General features: G+C 41.0%; 1 protein-coding gene across 1 annotated transcript in view; it reads right to left on the bottom strand.

Moving 5' to 3' along the window:
• Positions 1 to 18,065, bottom strand: part of LOC121549144 (activator of 90 kDa heat shock protein ATPase homolog 1-like) — a 23,051-nt gene continuing 4,986 nt past the window's right edge. Inside the window, exons 2-9 of the mRNA XM_041861017.1 lie at positions 6,718 to 6,908; positions 6,354 to 6,436; positions 5,668 to 5,785; positions 5,457 to 5,554; positions 4,842 to 4,967; positions 3,752 to 3,853; positions 3,596 to 3,647; positions 1 to 525 (exon numbers count right to left, since the gene is read on the bottom strand). Of these exons, the coding sequence (XP_041716951.1) occupies positions 353 to 525; positions 3,596 to 3,647; positions 3,752 to 3,853; positions 4,842 to 4,967; positions 5,457 to 5,554; positions 5,668 to 5,785; positions 6,354 to 6,436; positions 6,718 to 6,908 (943 nt within the window). The 3' untranslated portion in view covers positions 1 to 352. The remainder of the gene's footprint in view (positions 526 to 3,595; positions 3,648 to 3,751; positions 3,854 to 4,841; positions 4,968 to 5,456; positions 5,555 to 5,667; positions 5,786 to 6,353; positions 6,437 to 6,717; positions 6,909 to 18,065) is intronic.

Here is an 18,065-nt window from a genome sequence, read left to right on the forward strand (position 1 = left end):
TTCAGTAAAAATTGCATTTATTTCAGCAAGACACACTTCAAATGTGCAGAATTGTATATTGAGAATGCTAATCGTTAATTCCAAATACTGTCTGGATGTAAATATACTGTAGTTCGAGTGATTGTTTCTACATCTCCTTTGCGTAGACACAGTGAGGTAAGCAGATATTAAAGGAAGCCTTGAACCACTGACCCTTACACAAGACAGCCAGTCTTCCAAGTGGAAAAGGCACCGTTTTTCTACACACACAGTAGGGCTGGTGCTACAAGAGACAGTGCCAAAGAGAGTATTCATTCACATTAAATAATCAGGTTCTCTTTAAATTTTTGTACATCATTTAGAAGAGTCAATCTCAGTAGAGTCGGGCCCCGAATCCAAAAGTCTGTTTGATGGCTTCAAAGTAGTATCTCTTCCAACCCTCCTTCGTCCTATCCTCCTCTCCAGTCGGGACATCTTTACATTCCAGCTTCAGCTCCGTCTCATTGCCCCGATCCTTCATGTTTAGAGTGATAGTCGCATAGTGCTCTGGAAGAGGGAAAAGAGAACGTTTTAGCATAATTTGTTGCGAAAACAATATTATATCCAATACTTTTATGTTACTATCCAGGGTTTCTCAAGTCCAGTCATGGGGACCCAACAGGGTATGCAAGCTTTTGTTCCTGCCCAGTTTCAACACACAGGATCCAACTAATCATCACGCCCGTGATTAGTTTAATCAGGTATGTTCAAATCAAAGTTTATTGGTCGTGTTCACAGATTTGCAGGTGCTATAGCAGATGCAACGAACTGGTTATGTTACTAGCTCAAACAGTGCAGTAGAATCAAATATGTTTATAACTAAACCAAGACACACCACAGCTTGTCGTTTCCAATTGGAACAAATTAGTCAGTGGGCAGAACAAGCAAAGAGGTGGGCAGAGCCAAGCAAGCGCTAGCGATATTCTATTGGCGAGTTCTAGTACACATCTGCATATTTCTGTTAGGGAATGCCTATTCTGAAGTGCACGTGTGCAATAACTCAATGTCTTTCTACCCCTTCTAAACAGCTCAATATTTTTTATTTGTTTGCAAAGGGTAAAGTCTACAAAACGTAGTCCACTCTGTTCATAACAGATTCTAGTTTTGGGAACAGAAAACTGTACTGAGATCAAATGTTTAATTGATGAGAATATTTGCAGAATGTGGCCAAAATCCATCTCGTTCCATCTTTTCCCACTGCCTGCCAGTGGGCTTCCTCGCACTACCATATTTGGTAGTGAGTGGAAACGCCAACCGAATGCTTCACATTTATACATCCAGTGAAATATCTCTCAGTGTTAACATTTTACATTTTACATCTCTCAGTGTTCTGTGGTAGAATGTCTAGCAAATACAAAACAAATAATCTAAAAATCTAAACAAGAAATCAAGCAGTCAGAACGAGTCCAATTTACAATCCAAAGTAGATATATCACGTCATCTTGGTAAGCAACTCAAGTGTATATTTGGCCTTGTGTTTTAGGTTATTGTCCTGCTGAAAGGTGAATTTGGGTCCCAGTCTGTTGGAAAGCAGACTGAACCAGGTTTTCGCCGGTGCTTAGCTTTATTCCGTTTCTTTTTATCCCCCCTCCCCCCCCCAAAAAAAGTCTTTGCTGATGACAAGCATACCCATAACATGATGGAGCCACCACCATGCTTGAAAATACGAAGTGGTACTCAGTGATGTGATATGTTGGATTTGCCCCAAACATAACACTTTGTATTCAGGACATAAAGTTAATTACCTTATGTGTGCCTTATTGCAAAATGTTTTATTCTGTACAGGATTCTTTTTTAAGTGATCTTTGACCAACAGATGCATATCTGTATTCCCAGTCATGTGAAATCCATAGATTAAGGCCTCATTAATTTATTTAAATTGACTGAATTCCTTCTGTGAACTTTAACTCAGTAAAATCTTTGAAATTGTTGCATGTTGCGTTTATATCTTAGTTCAGTGTAAAAATAAATGTTGGTCTGATGTGTATAAGGAGGAGAAACAAGCTGCAGAATTTGGAATATTTGTAAAATTATTCTTCCCAATTGTTGACAAGCATATACCTGTTAAGAAACTGTGAGAAGTTTTAGAGCACCCTGGATTGATGATGAATTTAAAAATGGTATGGTTCAAAGAAATTGTGGGGGAAAACGGTGGATAACAAGTCAGGCTGCTCAGTTGACATAGTGTAAATTGAGAAATGTGACTAAACTTAAAAATATACACTACCGTTCGAAAGTTTGGGGTCACTTAGAAATGTCCTTGTTTTTTAAAGAAAATATTTTTTTTGTCCATTAAAATGACATCAAATTGATCAGAAATACAGTGTAGACATTGTTAATGTTGTAAATGTCTATTGTAGCTGGAAACGGCTGATTTGTAATGGAATATCTACATAGGCGTACAGAGGCTCATTATCAGCAACCATCAGTCCTGTGTTCCAATGGCACGTTGTGTTTGCTAATCCAAGTTTATAATTTTAAAAAGGCTAATTGATCATTAGGAAACCCTTCTGCAATTATGTTAGCACAGCTGAAAACTGTTGTGCTGATTAAAGAAGCAAAAAAACTGGCCTTCTTGAGACTAGTTGAGTATCTGGAGCATCAGCAATTGTGGGTTCGATTACGGAATCAAAATGGCCAGAAACAAATAACTTTCTTCTGAAACTCAGTCTATTCTTGTTCTGAGAAATGAAGGCTATTCCATGCGAGAAATTGCCAAGAAACTGAAGATCTCGTACAACGCTGTGTACTACTCCCGTCACAGAACAGCGCAAACTGGCTCTAACCAGAATAGAAAGAGGAGTGGGAGGCCCCGGTGCACAACTGAGCAAGAGGACAAATACATTAGTGTCTAGTTTGAGAAACATGCGCCTCACAGGTCCTCAACTGGCAGCTTCATTAAATAGTACCCGCAAAACACCAGTCTCAACGTCAACAATGAAGAGGCGACTCCGGGATGCTGACCTAGGCAGAGTATTTTCGGCTCTATTTACTCTTAGATTCGAAAATGCTAATTAGCATCAAAGTAGACATCACACAAGACTACAAATCCCTGCAAGATCCTGCACATCATCTCAAGCTGGCATCTTTGCTAATAGGTATTGTGTCAATTTAAAACTTGCACAAGACAGTTCACAGACTTGTCAATTTAAAGACATTTAGCAAATTTATTTATTACCAAATGTAGCTAACAGATAGTTAATCCAGAGATTCAGAGCCGTCTCGGAAGGGAGAACAACAACAATCAAGCGTCCTCTCTCCACATGTAACACAGGAGATGTGTTGGTGGAATTTCGGGAGAATTCTCCTCAGATTTCCTTTGATAAAGTCCTCAACTAAAACAAATGCGGCCTCAGGAAATGCGGTTTCCAGTTTGCTCAATGTCACGTATAGTTCTAGGATGAAACAAAAGCCTGCATACTCTGTCTATCCCCAGGAGCTAGTTGAGAAAGCAGTTAGTGTTGTAGAGATGACCTGTATAGACATGCTGAAATGAAATGGTCATTGAAAGTTGCTGAGGTTAAAAGCAGAACACGCAAATCAATAGAGCACCACTGGGCAAGGTGGGGAAACCTACCACATGGCCATGTCTTGAACCTCCACTTCATAACAATCTTCTCATCTGGGACCTAAGAAGTATAAACAAAGACTACAGTTAGTTTTGGACATTCTTCCACAATGGGTTATGATTGACAGATAACAAGTATGATCTCAAGCAGACACGTGTCCTCACCAGCTCTGTAAACTCTCCGTTGACACTTCCCTCTAGCAGCTGAAACTTCCCTCCTTTTTCTCCGTCAACCACAGCTGCAGCATGGGTGAACGCCTGGACCATCTGCATTACCAGAGAGGAGACCAGAGTAGAGTCAAATCAGCAATGATTCCTACAAGCCCTCAGCCAATTGTAGTCATGATTCAAAAGTGTTATGGGCCACCAATTGAAAAGTAGGTGGACATTATCTTATAATAGGCAACATTTCTGAACCGGAAGTAATCTACACAGAGTTAATGTCTAGTCTAGTTCATTGAGGTTGCTCCTCGTTCCCTATTGAAAGCAACAGTAAAATCCAACATGGGATATAAGAGTGAATCAAAAACATTTGCACTGGTGAAAATGATCTCAAAACCTTGGTAAAACGCTTTCTTTTGAAGGCAAACTAGCACATGCACTCAATTATATTCTTACTCTCTCTAACTACACTATTAGGGCAACTGGGCATGTTAATGACATGGGTGAAGCAGTAAAGGAGGGTTTCCCAAACTTGGTGCACGTTTTGGTTTTTGCCCTAGCACTACACAGCTGATTCAAATAATCAACTAATCATCAAGCTTTGATCATTTGAATCAGCTGTGAAGTGTTAGGGCAAAAACCAAAACATGCACCCCTTGGGGTCCCAAGGACCAAGTTTGGGAAACACTGCAGTAAAGCATCTCTGCATCTCCCCATTGCCAAACTATGGTTGTTTCAATACTCTAAAATGGCATCCTTTCCTACTTCCTCAGTGACTGGGGAAAGAACTGGGGTGTATTCATTACGTCTGGCAAGGGAAACCATTTAAGAACCAAAACTGAAGCAAACAGAGCAAATGGAACGAAACGGAGAAACTCTCGTTTTCGTTACAAATGTTTTTGTTTGGAGTAAACGGTTTCTGTTGCAAAACATTTTGCAACAGACTAAACATTTTGCAAAATAGAATCAACGTAATGAATATACCCCTGGAGTATATTTTGGTCATGTAGTGTATTACTTCCAACTGTCATGTCTGACCCGATCAGTGATGTTCGAGGAAAGGACACAAGGAAAGGACTACTTGACCACTCACGTTCTGGTTGATGAAGGTTCTGTACAGCTCGTTAGGTGAGGTGAGGAAGGTCTCCTTGAGACTAAACTTGCAGGTTGAAATCTTGACCCCTGTGCTGGATGGTGGAGCGGAAGCAGAGGGACCAATCTGGGGACATACAACAGACAAGCATGATCATTAAGTCCCAGTATTTGTAACTTAGGTGAAGCTCAAGTAATGCTCGATAAGCTTGAATACTTGATATCCAAAACTCGGAAGTTAAGTAAATTAATTATGGAATGGATTCATGTGGTGCTTTACATTGTATGAAGGGCGGGTGGGGATGCTCCATGAACTTAAACTTCACAGTTATTTCTGCAGATAAAAAAAAGTATTCTCTAATTTCTTAATTTGTTTTGCTAATTGGACTATTTTTGAACACAACATGTATGGATCATTCCTTACACTGTTATTGCTAGTAAGGTTTTAACCATTACCCCCTTGATACATTGGTTCTTTGGTTGCGTCCCAATTCTTCATTTGTTTGTATTGGATTGACGTAAACATTAGCTGGAAGTTCCCACCATTGTTAAATCCATGACGGAAGAGAAAAGGTAGAGAATCAGGGCATAAGGTAAGAAGGCAACTACCACCCACCTGGGTTTTGTCAACTTTGACCTTTGTCTGTGTCTGCGATGGCTGTGGCTTGCTCGCCGCCCCATTCACCGTGGGCAGGATCATGCCCTGAGTGAACTCTGCAATCATCGGAAAAGTTCAATTTCAAATCAGTATCAAGCTGAACTAGCGCCTATAGAAATATCGCTATGAACAGGCAATAGGGTTAAATAGATTTGAATAAAGGCCTCACCTGATTTCAGGTGGCCAACGTAGCTCCCCAGGGCAGCTCGCACTTTCTTCGCTCCCTCCTTCCTCATGAGTTCGGTGAGAGGTGTATTGGGTTCATCCTTGCAAAGAGACACACTGATCTGTGCCCAGAAAAAAAAGAGAGCAAAGATTATACAGATTGTTGTTAGTTGTTCTACCCATATAAAAGTAATGCAAATAAATTAACTTAACTCCCTTTGGGCCCCCGGGACCAGGGTCAGGGGGCACTGATATAGACTAGATGTTGTTGGTGCTACTTTTGGAGAATGGTGTTGTTGGTGCTACAGTTGGAAGCCCGCATTACACCCAGCATTCTTAGTGTCAGCAGTGATGTTGCCATTACCAATTACTGTCATTACAATTTCTTGTATGTTTAGTTTTTGTTTCCATCATTGTTTATTTTTATTGTCTATTTTAATTTTATTTACTTCTTTGTGATGTCCTTGTATGAAGCCTTGGTGGGGTGGGTGGGAGGGATGGATGGATGGGATAAGGGACTAGGGATGTTGTACTGTTTTCAATGTCTCTCTTTTCTCATATCTGAAAATCTATAAATAAAGTTGGAAAGAAATAAACGTAACTATTTTTAAGAGTAAATAACATTACAACCAACAGCTGTCGATTAGCCTGAAAGAACATGATCCTGAATGGCATTCTGTCATAACCTACATCTAGGTCGTCCATGTCATTTTCATCGGAGAGGTTGGGAACTTCAATGTTCCCTTTGTACTTGATTCCGGTTTTTGATGTTCCTGAGGGAGAGAGAGAAAGAGCAGGTGATGTCACAAAGCCTACTTTGAAGAGAGATACTATGACAACCCACCCACTTCTCACTGAACCACAGGGTCTTTGTATACTGGAGAATATAGCTACAATCTCATCACCATGGAAACGAGTGCTACGCTGCTCTTAGTTTGGCTCAAAACCCTCTGTGTTTCAATCAAAATGTATGATACATTCAGCAGAAAACACCTTACTATATGTTCAACATGAGTTCCATACGGAATGGTGTGTGTGTGTCTGCTGCACTCACCGGTCCACGTCGCCTTGACGTTCCACTCATAGAAGTAGATGAGCTTCCCCTTGCGGTTGTTGATGGACGCCTCGCCGTCCAGCTTCGGGACGTCGGTGACCTCGCAGCGCCCCTCAGGGCCCTCCACGCACAGCCCCAACAGGAGCTCCTTCAGCTTGTCTGTCGACCAGCCTGTCACATCACGCTCCGTCCTGTAGGGACACACAATGCATTCATATATTCAACTAGGTTGTGTTCATTGTGGCACACACCATAACAGAAACAAGCATTTGTTATTTGAGGATTTCCCTGTTTCAGACCTTTCTTATATTTAGTGCCTTATGTAAGGAACTAGTAAAACTGAGATAATATGGTAATTTAGCTGTCAACATTGGCACAGTGACATGTTCAGTATCTGGCCCGTGAGGGTATCAAACTCACAACCCAGGTGTTGCTGGCACCATGCCAGCACAGCTCCATTGTAGCAGTGTGTGCATTGCCCTAGATGGACTCAAAAGAAGGTAAGCTGTTATAATAACATATTCTTAGGCAAGTGAATCTTTCCTTCAGAAATATAGTTAGTTCAATTGGGTTTATATTATAATAATAATAAACATTGCCTTCAGAAAGAATTCACACCCCTTGACCTTTTCCACATTTTGTTGGGCTGTAGCCTGAAATTAAAATGGATTAAATTGAAATGCTTTGTCACTGGCCTATACACAATACCCCATAATGCCAAAGTAGAATTATTTATTCCTACATTTTTACTAATTAATAAAAAATGAAGAGCTGAAATGTCTTAACTCAATAAGTATTCAATTATTTTTATGGCAAGCCTAAATAAGTTCAGGAGTAAAAATTTGCTTAACAAGTCACATACTAAAGTGCATGGACTCACTCTGTATGCAATAGAGTTAAACATTACTTTTGAATGACTACCTCATCTCTGTACCACACACATACAGATAATTGTAAGGTCCCGCAGTCGAGCAGTACATTTCAAACACAGATTCAACGACAAAGACCAGGGAGGTTCTCCAATGCCTCGCAAAGAAAAGGGGACCTACTGGTAGATAAAAAAATACAATGTTTAACAGACATTGAATATCCCTTTGAGCATGGTGAAGTTATTAATTACACTTTGGATGGTGTATCAATACACTGAGTCACTACAAAGATACAGGCGTCCTTCCTAACTCAGCTACCGGAGAGGAAGGAAACCGCTCAGGGATTTCACCATGAGGCCAATGGTGATTTTAAAACAGTTAAAGTTTATGGCTGTGATAGGAGAAAACTGAGGAAGGATCAACATTGTAGTTACTCCACAATACTAACCTAATTGACAGAGTGAAAAGGAAGCCTGTACACAATATAAAATATTAATTTCAAAACATGCATCCTGTTTGCAACAAGGCACTAAAGTAATACTACAAGAAATGTGGCAAAGCAATTAACTTTTTGACCTGAATACAAAGTGTTATGTTTGGGGCAAATCCAATACAACACATTACGGAGTACCACTTTCCATATTTTCAAGCATAGTGGTGGCTGCATCATGTTATGTGTATGCTTGTAATCGTTAAGCACTAGAGAGTTTCCAGGAGAAGAAAAAGCACAGGCAAAATGTGGAAAACCTGCTTCAGTCTTTTCTACCAGACACTGGGAGATGAATTCACCTTTCAGCAGGACAATAACCTAAAACACAAGGCCAAATCTATACTGGAGTTGCTTACCAAGAAGACAGTGAATGTTCCTGAGAGGCCAAGTTACAGTTTTGACTTAAATCTACTTGAAAATCTCTGCCAAGACTTGAAAATGGCTGGCTAGCAATGATCAACAACCAATTTGACAGAGCTTGAAGAATAAAATAAAAAATAAAGGGGCAAATGTTGCACAATCCAGGTGTGGAAAGCTCTTTGAGACTTACCCAGAAAGACTCTCCGCTTTAATCGCTGCAAAAGGTGCTTCTACAAAGTATTGCCATTTGTAAGTCGCTCTGGATAAGAGCATCTGCTAAATGACGTAAATGTATTGACTAAGGGGTGTGAATACTTATGTAAATTAGCTATTTCTGTTTTTCAATAAATCTGCAAACATTTCTAAAACCATGTTTTCACTTAGACATTATGGGGTATTGTGTGTAGATGAGTGGAAAACACATTTTGAATTCAGGCTGTAACAACAAAATGTGGAATAAATCAAGGGGTATGAATACTTTCTGAAGGCACTGTATTTCAGACCAGTGTATTACAGTTAATTTAGTCTTTGATTTAATAAGTAAAATATCTTTGAGTAGTAAACAGGGAAACAACGAGCCCCAGTTCGCAATAGAACATACCAGAGGGCGGCATCGTTTACTACCTAAATTATTGGGATCATCTCGTTACCACCAGTGTTCTGAATACATTGAGCTCGTTCACAAAACAGACCACAGGACACTTTTTCACACATTTATTTGTCAAAGGTCCACGGTGGGTCTGTGTAAGCTAATGCGATTATATTGGAGACAGGTTTAGAGCAGTGAATGTCATTCATTTACTGCTATAGTATTTCTCAGAGAAGTAACGTATGTAAGCCTACAGTACCACAGCGAGGTCAAACAGGTTGTGTGTGTGTTGGTGAGACTGATTATTCTCTACCCCCAGTGCATGTGGTGTACTATGGTCTGGGCCACAGTGGAGAGGGTGAAAAGCTTCCAAGTTCCTCAGCGTGTACATGACTGACGACCTGAAATGGTCCCCTCACACAGAGTGGTGTAGGAGGCTGAATAAATGTGGCTTTGCCTCTAAGACACTCACAAACTTCTACAGATGCACCATTGAGAGCATCCTGTCGGGATGCATCACCGACTGGTACAGCAATTGCACAGTCTGCAATTGCACAGTCTGCACAACTGCAGGGGTCTCCAGAGGGTGGTGCGGCCAGCCCAATGCATCATCGGGGGCACACTGCCTGCCCTCCAGGACATCTACAGCACCCGGAGTAACAGGTAGGCCAAGAAGATCATCAAGGACCTCATCCACCCGAACCACAGCCTTCTCACCCCGCTATCATCTAGAAGGAGGAGACAGTACGAGTGCATCAAAGCTGGGACCAAGAGACTGATAAACAGCTTCCATCTCCAGGCCATCAGACTGTTAAAAAGTCACCACTAGCCGACCTCCGCCTTAGTCACTGTTACTAGCCGATTACCACCCTGTACCTTAGAGACTGCTTTGCCCAGTGTACATAGTTGTCACTTTAATAATGTTAACATAACATTTACCTCCTTTATATGTATATACTGAATTCTAGACATTCTGTATTCTAGTGCATTCAGAAAGTATTGAGACCCCTTAACTTTTTAAGTTAAGATTTAAAAATCTCAATCTACACAAAATACCCCCATAATGACAAAGCGAACAGGTCAAGATTTTTGTAGATTTATAAAAAATTCAAAACAGAATTATCTTATTTACATTAGTATTCAGACCCTTTGCTATGAGACTCGAAATTGAGCTCAGGTGCATCCTGTCTCCATTGATCATCCTTGATGTTTCTACAACTTGATTGGAGTCCACCTGGGGAAATTCAATTGATTGGACATGATTTGGAAAGGCACACACATCTATATAAAAGGTCCCACAGTTGACAGTGCATGTCAGAGCATAAACCAAGCCATGACATCGAAGGAATTGTCCATAGAGCTCCGTGACAGGATTGTGTCAATACACAGATCTGGGGAAGGGTACCAAAACATTTATGCAGCACTGAAGGTCCCCAAGAACAATGTGGCCTCCATCATTCTTAAATGGAAGAAGTTTGGAACCACCAAGACTTCCTAGAGCTGGCCGCCCGGCCAAACTGAGCAATCGGGGGAGAAGGGCCTTGGTCAGGGGAGGTTACCAAGAACCCAATGGTCACTCTGACAGAGCTCCAGAGTTCCTCTGTGGAGATGGGAGAACCTTCCAGAAAGACAACCATCTATGCATCACTTCACCAATCAGGCCTTTACAGTAGAGTGGCCAGACGGAAGCCACTCCTCAGTAAAAGGAACATGACAGCCCGCTTTGAGTTTGCCAAAAGGCACCTAAAGGCCTCTCAGACCATGAGAAACAAGATTCTTTGGTCTGATGAAACCAAGATTGAACTCTTTGGCCTGAATGCCAAGCGTCACAACTGGAGGAAACCTGGCACCATCCCTACGGTGAAGCATGGTGGTGGCAGCATCATGCTGTGGGGATGTTTTTCAGCGGCAGGGACTGGGAGACTAGTCAGGATCGAAGGAAAGATGAACGGAGCAAAGTAAAGAGAGATCCTTGATGATAACCTGCTCCAGAGCGCTCAGGACCTGACTGGGGCGAAGGTTCACCTTCCAACAGGACAACGACCCTAAGCACACAGCCAAGAAAACGCAGGAGTGGCTTCGGGACAAGTCTCTGAATGTCTTTGGAGTGGCCCAGCCAGAGCCCGGACTTGAACCCGATTTAACATCTCTGGAGAGACCTGAAAATAGCTGTGCAGCAACACTCCCCATCCAACCTGACAGAGCTTGAGAGGATCTGCAGAAAAGAATGGGAGAAACTCCCCAAATACAGGTGTGCCAAGCTTGTAGCATCATACCGAAGACTCGAGGCTGTAATCGCTGCCAAAGGTGTTTAACAAAGTACTGAGTAAAGGGTCTGAATAGTTATGTAAATGTGATATTTCAGTGTTTTTTTTTATAAATACATTTGCAAAAATGTCTAAAAACCTGTTTTTGCTTTGTCATTATGGGGTATTGTGTGTAAATTGATGAGGGAAAAAAACAAATTAATCCATTTTAGAATAAGGCTGTAACGTAACAAAATGTAGAACTTTCCAAATGCACTAATAAATAAAATAATATATGTGCCCACCTCAGTGAACTAATCCATTGGGAGGCCTAGACTAAAAGCCAATATATGCTTGATTCGAAAATGTGGTCGGAGGCTCCATATGGAGGGTGTGACGCAATTCCAGAGGCATGCAGAAGCAAAACCAAGCTCTGTACCACATTGCCATGCGCCTCCCAAATTTTGTAACAATGAGGGGGGCACTGTATAGACATGATTGGTTGACGGTAGGTGGGGGCGTTACATCCTGTATAAACAAACTCACTTCCTTGACAACAGCTCTGCACTGCTCCGCGAAGCCCAAGAAGTATGAATGCCCTGACTTCTGCTGAGGCCATACCACCGTAAATGCTGCATGGCCAATGCAGACATCGGATTGACCATGCGCCCAGATGCACTTCACTCTCCAGAATGCGCTCTCCCACCAATGTGTGCACATTCATAGTTTCATAACTTCATTATGTGAATTGTTTGCGTTTGATTGTTAGTGTATATCAATTCCCCATTACATATACCACCAGTAGTACATTTACCATTATAAAATGTACTACTAATCTACATTTATTTTAATGCATTCAATATTATTCCAGTCTTCCTGTTCTCATTGTCGGAGTGGACACGTTGTTTGCAGAGTGCACAACCTATGCTACACTTGTGAGAAACAAGTTTTGGTTTATTTAATTCCATTTACGAGTTCGGTCAATTTAGTCATTGTCTTTTGTTTGGAGCACTCCTGTCAATGTTGAGTAAGGACGCGCATGCATAGAAGTACGCCTATAGGCTACCTAGCCTGCGCGCAAATGTAGGCATATACATGTGCCCATTTGGAGATCTGATAGTATTTCTGATTGGCTTAACGCACCACCACTAATAACCTGTGGAGCTTCTCAAAGTAATGTTTTCTTCACCTCAATTTTACATCCATTGAGAATTACAATAGTTCAAATCTTTCCAGCTCTCTCCCTTTCAATAACCACTCAGCGTGAAAGGGAAAAATGTCACGCTCTGATCCAGTGGAAACGTCATAAAATAGGCTTCTTATCAGTGCTTGACTTGGACTGAAAAAGGTTCCGGTACTCATTTTGGGTGCTGGTACTGTTCATATTTTAGGTGCAGGAGCTCCACAATACTTTTGAGCTAATATTATATAAGAGGAACAGGAGCTCAAGCAGTAGAAAGTTTGAGGTGCTGGTACTCAGCTCCGGTGAGCTCCTGCCCAAGTCAAGCACTGCTTCTTATCCCTTGTAAAAAATAGCCTACAGCTGTGTCTGTCCCAAGCTCACTGGCGCTGGAAACTGAGGGCCCAGAATATTTTATACAATGTTTCAAGTTCATTGCAAGTTCATGTGTAGCCAATGTGATTTACAGGATCTGTATTTTTTTTAAAGTTTTTTTTTTTTTAATCAGCATATTTTCTACCTGCAGGCTGCAATGTTTTTATTTGTTGGCTTTATGTAGGCTATTTTTACATAGTTGGCAATGGAAGTTACTTTATAGGTTTGTATCATTTTCATTTGGATAGAATTTTGATTAACCACATTACAATGATTGAGATATGAAGACGTTATAAATTATATTAAACTGTTTCACGAAAATGTGCATATGAATGCCATAACTGGCACGCAGATCGGTAGAAATGGTAAGATAAATTGGCATTTCACATGAGAAAGTTTCCCAACTCCTCGTGTAGCCTATTACCGGCAACTTCAGGAGAGCAATGGCAGAATCTGCGAAAGCCAGCAGGAGCTGGAGGAGAATAGTTGGGTCAGGTTAAGGTTTTTCTTCTTCTGGTTATCTAGATCTCTGGCACCCTCGAGGCATCAAACTGTAAGTTTAAAGCATCAGACAAGGCCAATGCACATAGTTTATTTTATTAAAAACACATATGGTGTGTCTATATGGGAAAATACACTTTTTTCTTCTTCTAGCAATCGATTGGTCGAAAGAACAGACGACTTTCGGTCAACCAAGATTTTTTGGGTCGGGGACAGTTCTAATAGCTATGACGCATTCCTACACGATTTCCTGATTTCACAGACGGAACACTTAGAAGTTAAATCATGGTGAAAATTGTTATTTTACCCACTGACAGAACATAGTCTTTCACCAAATTTACAGGAGTTTCATGATTTCTATTTGTGGGGGTGGATTATCCCTTTAAGGACTTTTCCGGTAAACACGTCACACTCAGAAAACGGAATGTTCTATTCTCAGCCAGGCTCATCTTTTCAAAGAAAAACGCCATTTAATTCTCTCTATTTGTATTTATAATGTCTTTTAAACACTGGTGGTAACCAGATGATCCCAATAATTTAGGTTGTAAATGATGGCCCCCCCCCCTCTGGTATGTTCTATTGCGAACTGTCTGGGAATCGTTGTTGTTTCCCTATTTCAGGCCTACTACTCAGATATTTTACTTATTAAGTCAGAGGAAATTAACTGCAATACACTGGTCTGAAATATATTCGCATAACTGGCTACACAGAACCACGGCGGACCCGTTGCGTAAAATGAGGCTTTTCTCCGTATTAAAACGTGTCCAAGTGCAACATGCCTAGCTCTGCCCACTGGTGGCTTGGCCTACGGAGCACTTTTTGAAATAAGCGCTCGTATCATCGTAGTCCAACCGGCATCACAAACACGCGTAACCACACCAGCCCAGGACCTCCACATCCGGCTTCTTCACCTGCGGGATCGTCTGAGACCAGCCACCTGGACAGCTGATGAACATTTGTCTGTAATAAAGCCCTTTAGTAGGGAAAAACTCATTCTGATTGGCTGAGCCACTGCCCAGATATGTGCAATCCATTGATTAGGGCCTAATGAACTTACAGTTCATATAAGGAAACCAGTCAATTGAAGTAAGTCTAAATCTTTGAAATTGTTGCATGTTACATTTATGTTTTTTGTTCAGTGTAGTTATTTACCAAATTTTTGCGCTTAACTATTATGAATATTGGCCGGTCAATATATTTAAAAACAGAACATAAACATATACATTTTTTGGGCAGCACTAGTACATGGCAAGGGTTTAAGAATGTAAATGTTTTAAGTATTGACTCCATAGCGACTCGGGGAGTTGAGGTACTTGGCTAAGTATGAACTACTGAGGTATAATAAGAACTGGAGACTGTGTCCAAGATGTCCGACAGTTGTTTAAGGTACACAGCATCGCATTAGTGTTCTCAGGGCAGGCCTGGTTGTAGCTAGATACCTTTGAGTCGCATCAGGGACAATTTTTGCATTTTTGCTAACCCTAACCCTTTTCCTAACCTGCCACGAAAAGTAACTTTGCTAGTCAAAACTGGCAGACCTGCCCTGACAAGTTTTGGTTTCCACTAATGCTATACAGAATAATCTACTGTCGTTCGCATACGCCGATTCATGGACCGTCTATATCCGGGTTGCATACACTTTATTCCATAGACATTAAAAGCAGTAGATAGCGCTGACGTTATCCATGTATTCCTATGGAAAACTCCCGATGGCGCATGAAGAGAGCGGTTTTCTTCAATACAAGAAAGAGATTGGAATCTGGAGCTTCACGGAAGATGGCTGAAGCGGATGATGAAGTGGAATCTGAATACAATGGCGGTAGAATCAAGGAGAATTGTTCAAAAGAATGGAAAACGGAGCAAAGTAGGGTACAGTGATGAGAATGACCCTTCGTATCTAATAGGAGTATGGTTTATTAATAAGGAGCAGCTGAGCAGAGTACCAATCTTGAAGAAACCATTTGAGTTATCCAAACTGGTGGAGAGAGTGCTGGGTAAAGTGAAGGATGTGAGGATCACGAGAGGCAGGCTTGTTTAGATTTTTTTGATTCTGCGGATCAGAAGGAATGTGCGTTGTGTCTTAATTTGATACGTTTGAAGTGTGTGTCGCTTCAGAACAGGGCACCCCTTAAGGGGGTTATATCTGGCGTTTCGTTGGAAGTTGATTTGGAAGAGATGAAAAATATTCCTGGAGTTGAAGCACGTCAGATGAATTTAGTGGTGAATGGGGGAAAAGTGAAGAGTTTCTGTTATTTTGTTTTTTGAAATGGAGTCTCTCCCTAATGAAGTGTGGTTAGGGTATATTAACTACAGAGTTCGAGCATTTATCCCAAGAATGCAGTGTGAACATTGTAAAGCTTTTTGTCACGTAGAAAGTATTTGCAGAAGGGAGAAGCCGAGATATACAAGATGTGGAAAATATATCAAGCTATGAAAATGGTTCAGGGTTTGAATGTTGCACCGGAAGAGTCCATGGTAGTGGATATGACTTTACTGCATGGGGTTGTCTTACACCAAGAGGATCCTGACATTTTAATGGTTAAAAAGGTGGACTTTGTGGCCTTTATCGCAATGGTGAGAAAGGTGGAGAAAATATCTAGGAAGATTGAAATCATTGTGATTGCAGCGGAGCGGTTCCTGGGGCTGAAAGATTTCACAGCAAAGGAGTTACATGGAATATTAGCAAAAGCCATACCACCTTCTCAGGTCCTAGAGCCGGAGAAGGGAGATATGGAGAACTAAAAGAAGGAAGAAGTTTGTTTTGGCAATGCACAATTATTATTATTTTTGGGTGGATTGTTAGAATCACTATTAACCTCCACGGGATCGGTGTCCCGTATACGGGACAGTTGAGCGAACGTGCGCTAATGTGATTAGCATGACTGTTGTAAGTAACAGCAAACTTTCCAGGACATAGACATGTCTTATATGGGCAGAAAGCTTAAATTCTGAATACCATGTTATTGTTTGAGGAGAGTGCACAACAACAACAAAACGTATCAAGGCAACTGGTTTGATACATTCACCTTTGAAGGTAAATAATGTACTTACATTCAGTAATCTTGCTCTGATTTGTCATCCTAAGGGTCCCAGAGATGAAATGTATCATAGTTTTGTTTGATAAAATCAATTTTTATATTAAAATGTAGGAACTGGGTTCTACAGTTTGAATCCCTGCCGTCTCTGGCTCCACACCCACCCCGCCCGGCCATCTAGATGAGTAAAAGTTTGTGTATAAGCTAATGATCCATCATGTATGACATTCCTGGGAGTGTGTAAACTCAGATTTTGTATTACCATATCATTTGTGTATGTTCTCTATAGTTATGTACTTGAAAATGTATCAATTGACCAATTCGGCACATATGGGCAGACTTGATAGAAAATAGTCCAGTATTGCAACGCTTCACTGGATCAAACTTTGCACACACACACTAAATTGTGCCTAACCTGCAATATTATGTTGTGGCCTTTCTCTTGCATTTCAAAGATATAACAAAACAAAAATAGAAAACGCATGTTTTTTTGTTTGTATTATCTTTCACCAGATCTAATGTTTTATATTCTCCTACATTAATTTCACATTTCCACAAACTTCAAAGTGTTTCCTTTCAAATGGTATCAAGAATATGCATATCCTTGCTTCAGGTCCTGAGCTACAGGCAGTTAGATTTGGGTATGTCATTTTAGGCGAAAATTTAAAAAGGGTCCGAACCTTATTAAGCATGTTATTCTTTTTTGGGGGGTTTCAAACCGTCCAGTTGGTGGCGGCAATACAACTTTTGGATGTAGTTCGCCATAAAACCCACAGACAAAGGCGGCGGCGCATGAAGCCGGAAGTATTTGAATATGAAGCGTGCCATATTGCTAAATGGGCTGAATGGCACCCAAAAAATTATAATCACTAAGGATCATGGTGTAAGTGGCCGTAACTAGCAAAGGATCATGGTCGATGTAGTCTTTTTCATTCTGCCTGAGAGAGTCAACTTTAATGTCTATGGCATGAGGGCGCGAGCCTTCTCATAGGCCCGTGATAGGTCTGTCAGCATGTGGTCCTGTATGACGACAACTGTAGTCCTCAGAATGGATCACTATTTAATTAAATATCTGGATTTGTAGCAAACTTTAAAATAATTCACTGTGGGGATCGAACTTGATCATAATAAACACATTTTAGAGTCAAAACGGGCGTCTAAAATGTTTTAGTTTGGCAGTTCTGGCGATCGTAATTTGCATAGGCTTCCTCGGGCAGACCTGGCATTTTGGCACCGCTAAGAGCTCTGCTGCTGCAAAGCAACGTGACTTCACGCTCCAGTCCAGACACTGGGGGTCTGGTTAAATAAATGGACCAACATCACATGCACACCAGCACTCAGTGCACATAGGGAGCAGCAAAGACATTACGTCATCCAAAATCATGACAGATATTGGATGAATATAACATGTTAATATCTTTGGCTGTGAGTGACGGAAAAACAAAATTGGCCTCAGCGACAATTTGAATAATTCAATGGCTGTTTTATGCACAAAGGTGATGACTAAAGTGTCTTATTAGGAGTTTTCAACTCTGACTTCTCTATGTGGCAGTCTACGGATATTGTCTTTCTGGGCCGGGCGTGATTTAATCTACAGTGCATTACCGAAGCAAAACTGTAAGAGCAGTCTAAACCGTGCTTCTACTTCCGGAACCCTGGCCCCTTGCCTTGGTCTGATTATTATTATTTAGATATTTATTAAA

The sequence above is a fragment of the Coregonus clupeaformis genome, chromosome 33, assembly GCF_020615455.1.
Source record: "Coregonus clupeaformis isolate EN_2021a chromosome 33, ASM2061545v1, whole genome shotgun sequence".
NCBI classification, from domain to species: Eukaryota; Metazoa; Chordata; class Actinopteri; order Salmoniformes; family Salmonidae; genus Coregonus; species Coregonus clupeaformis.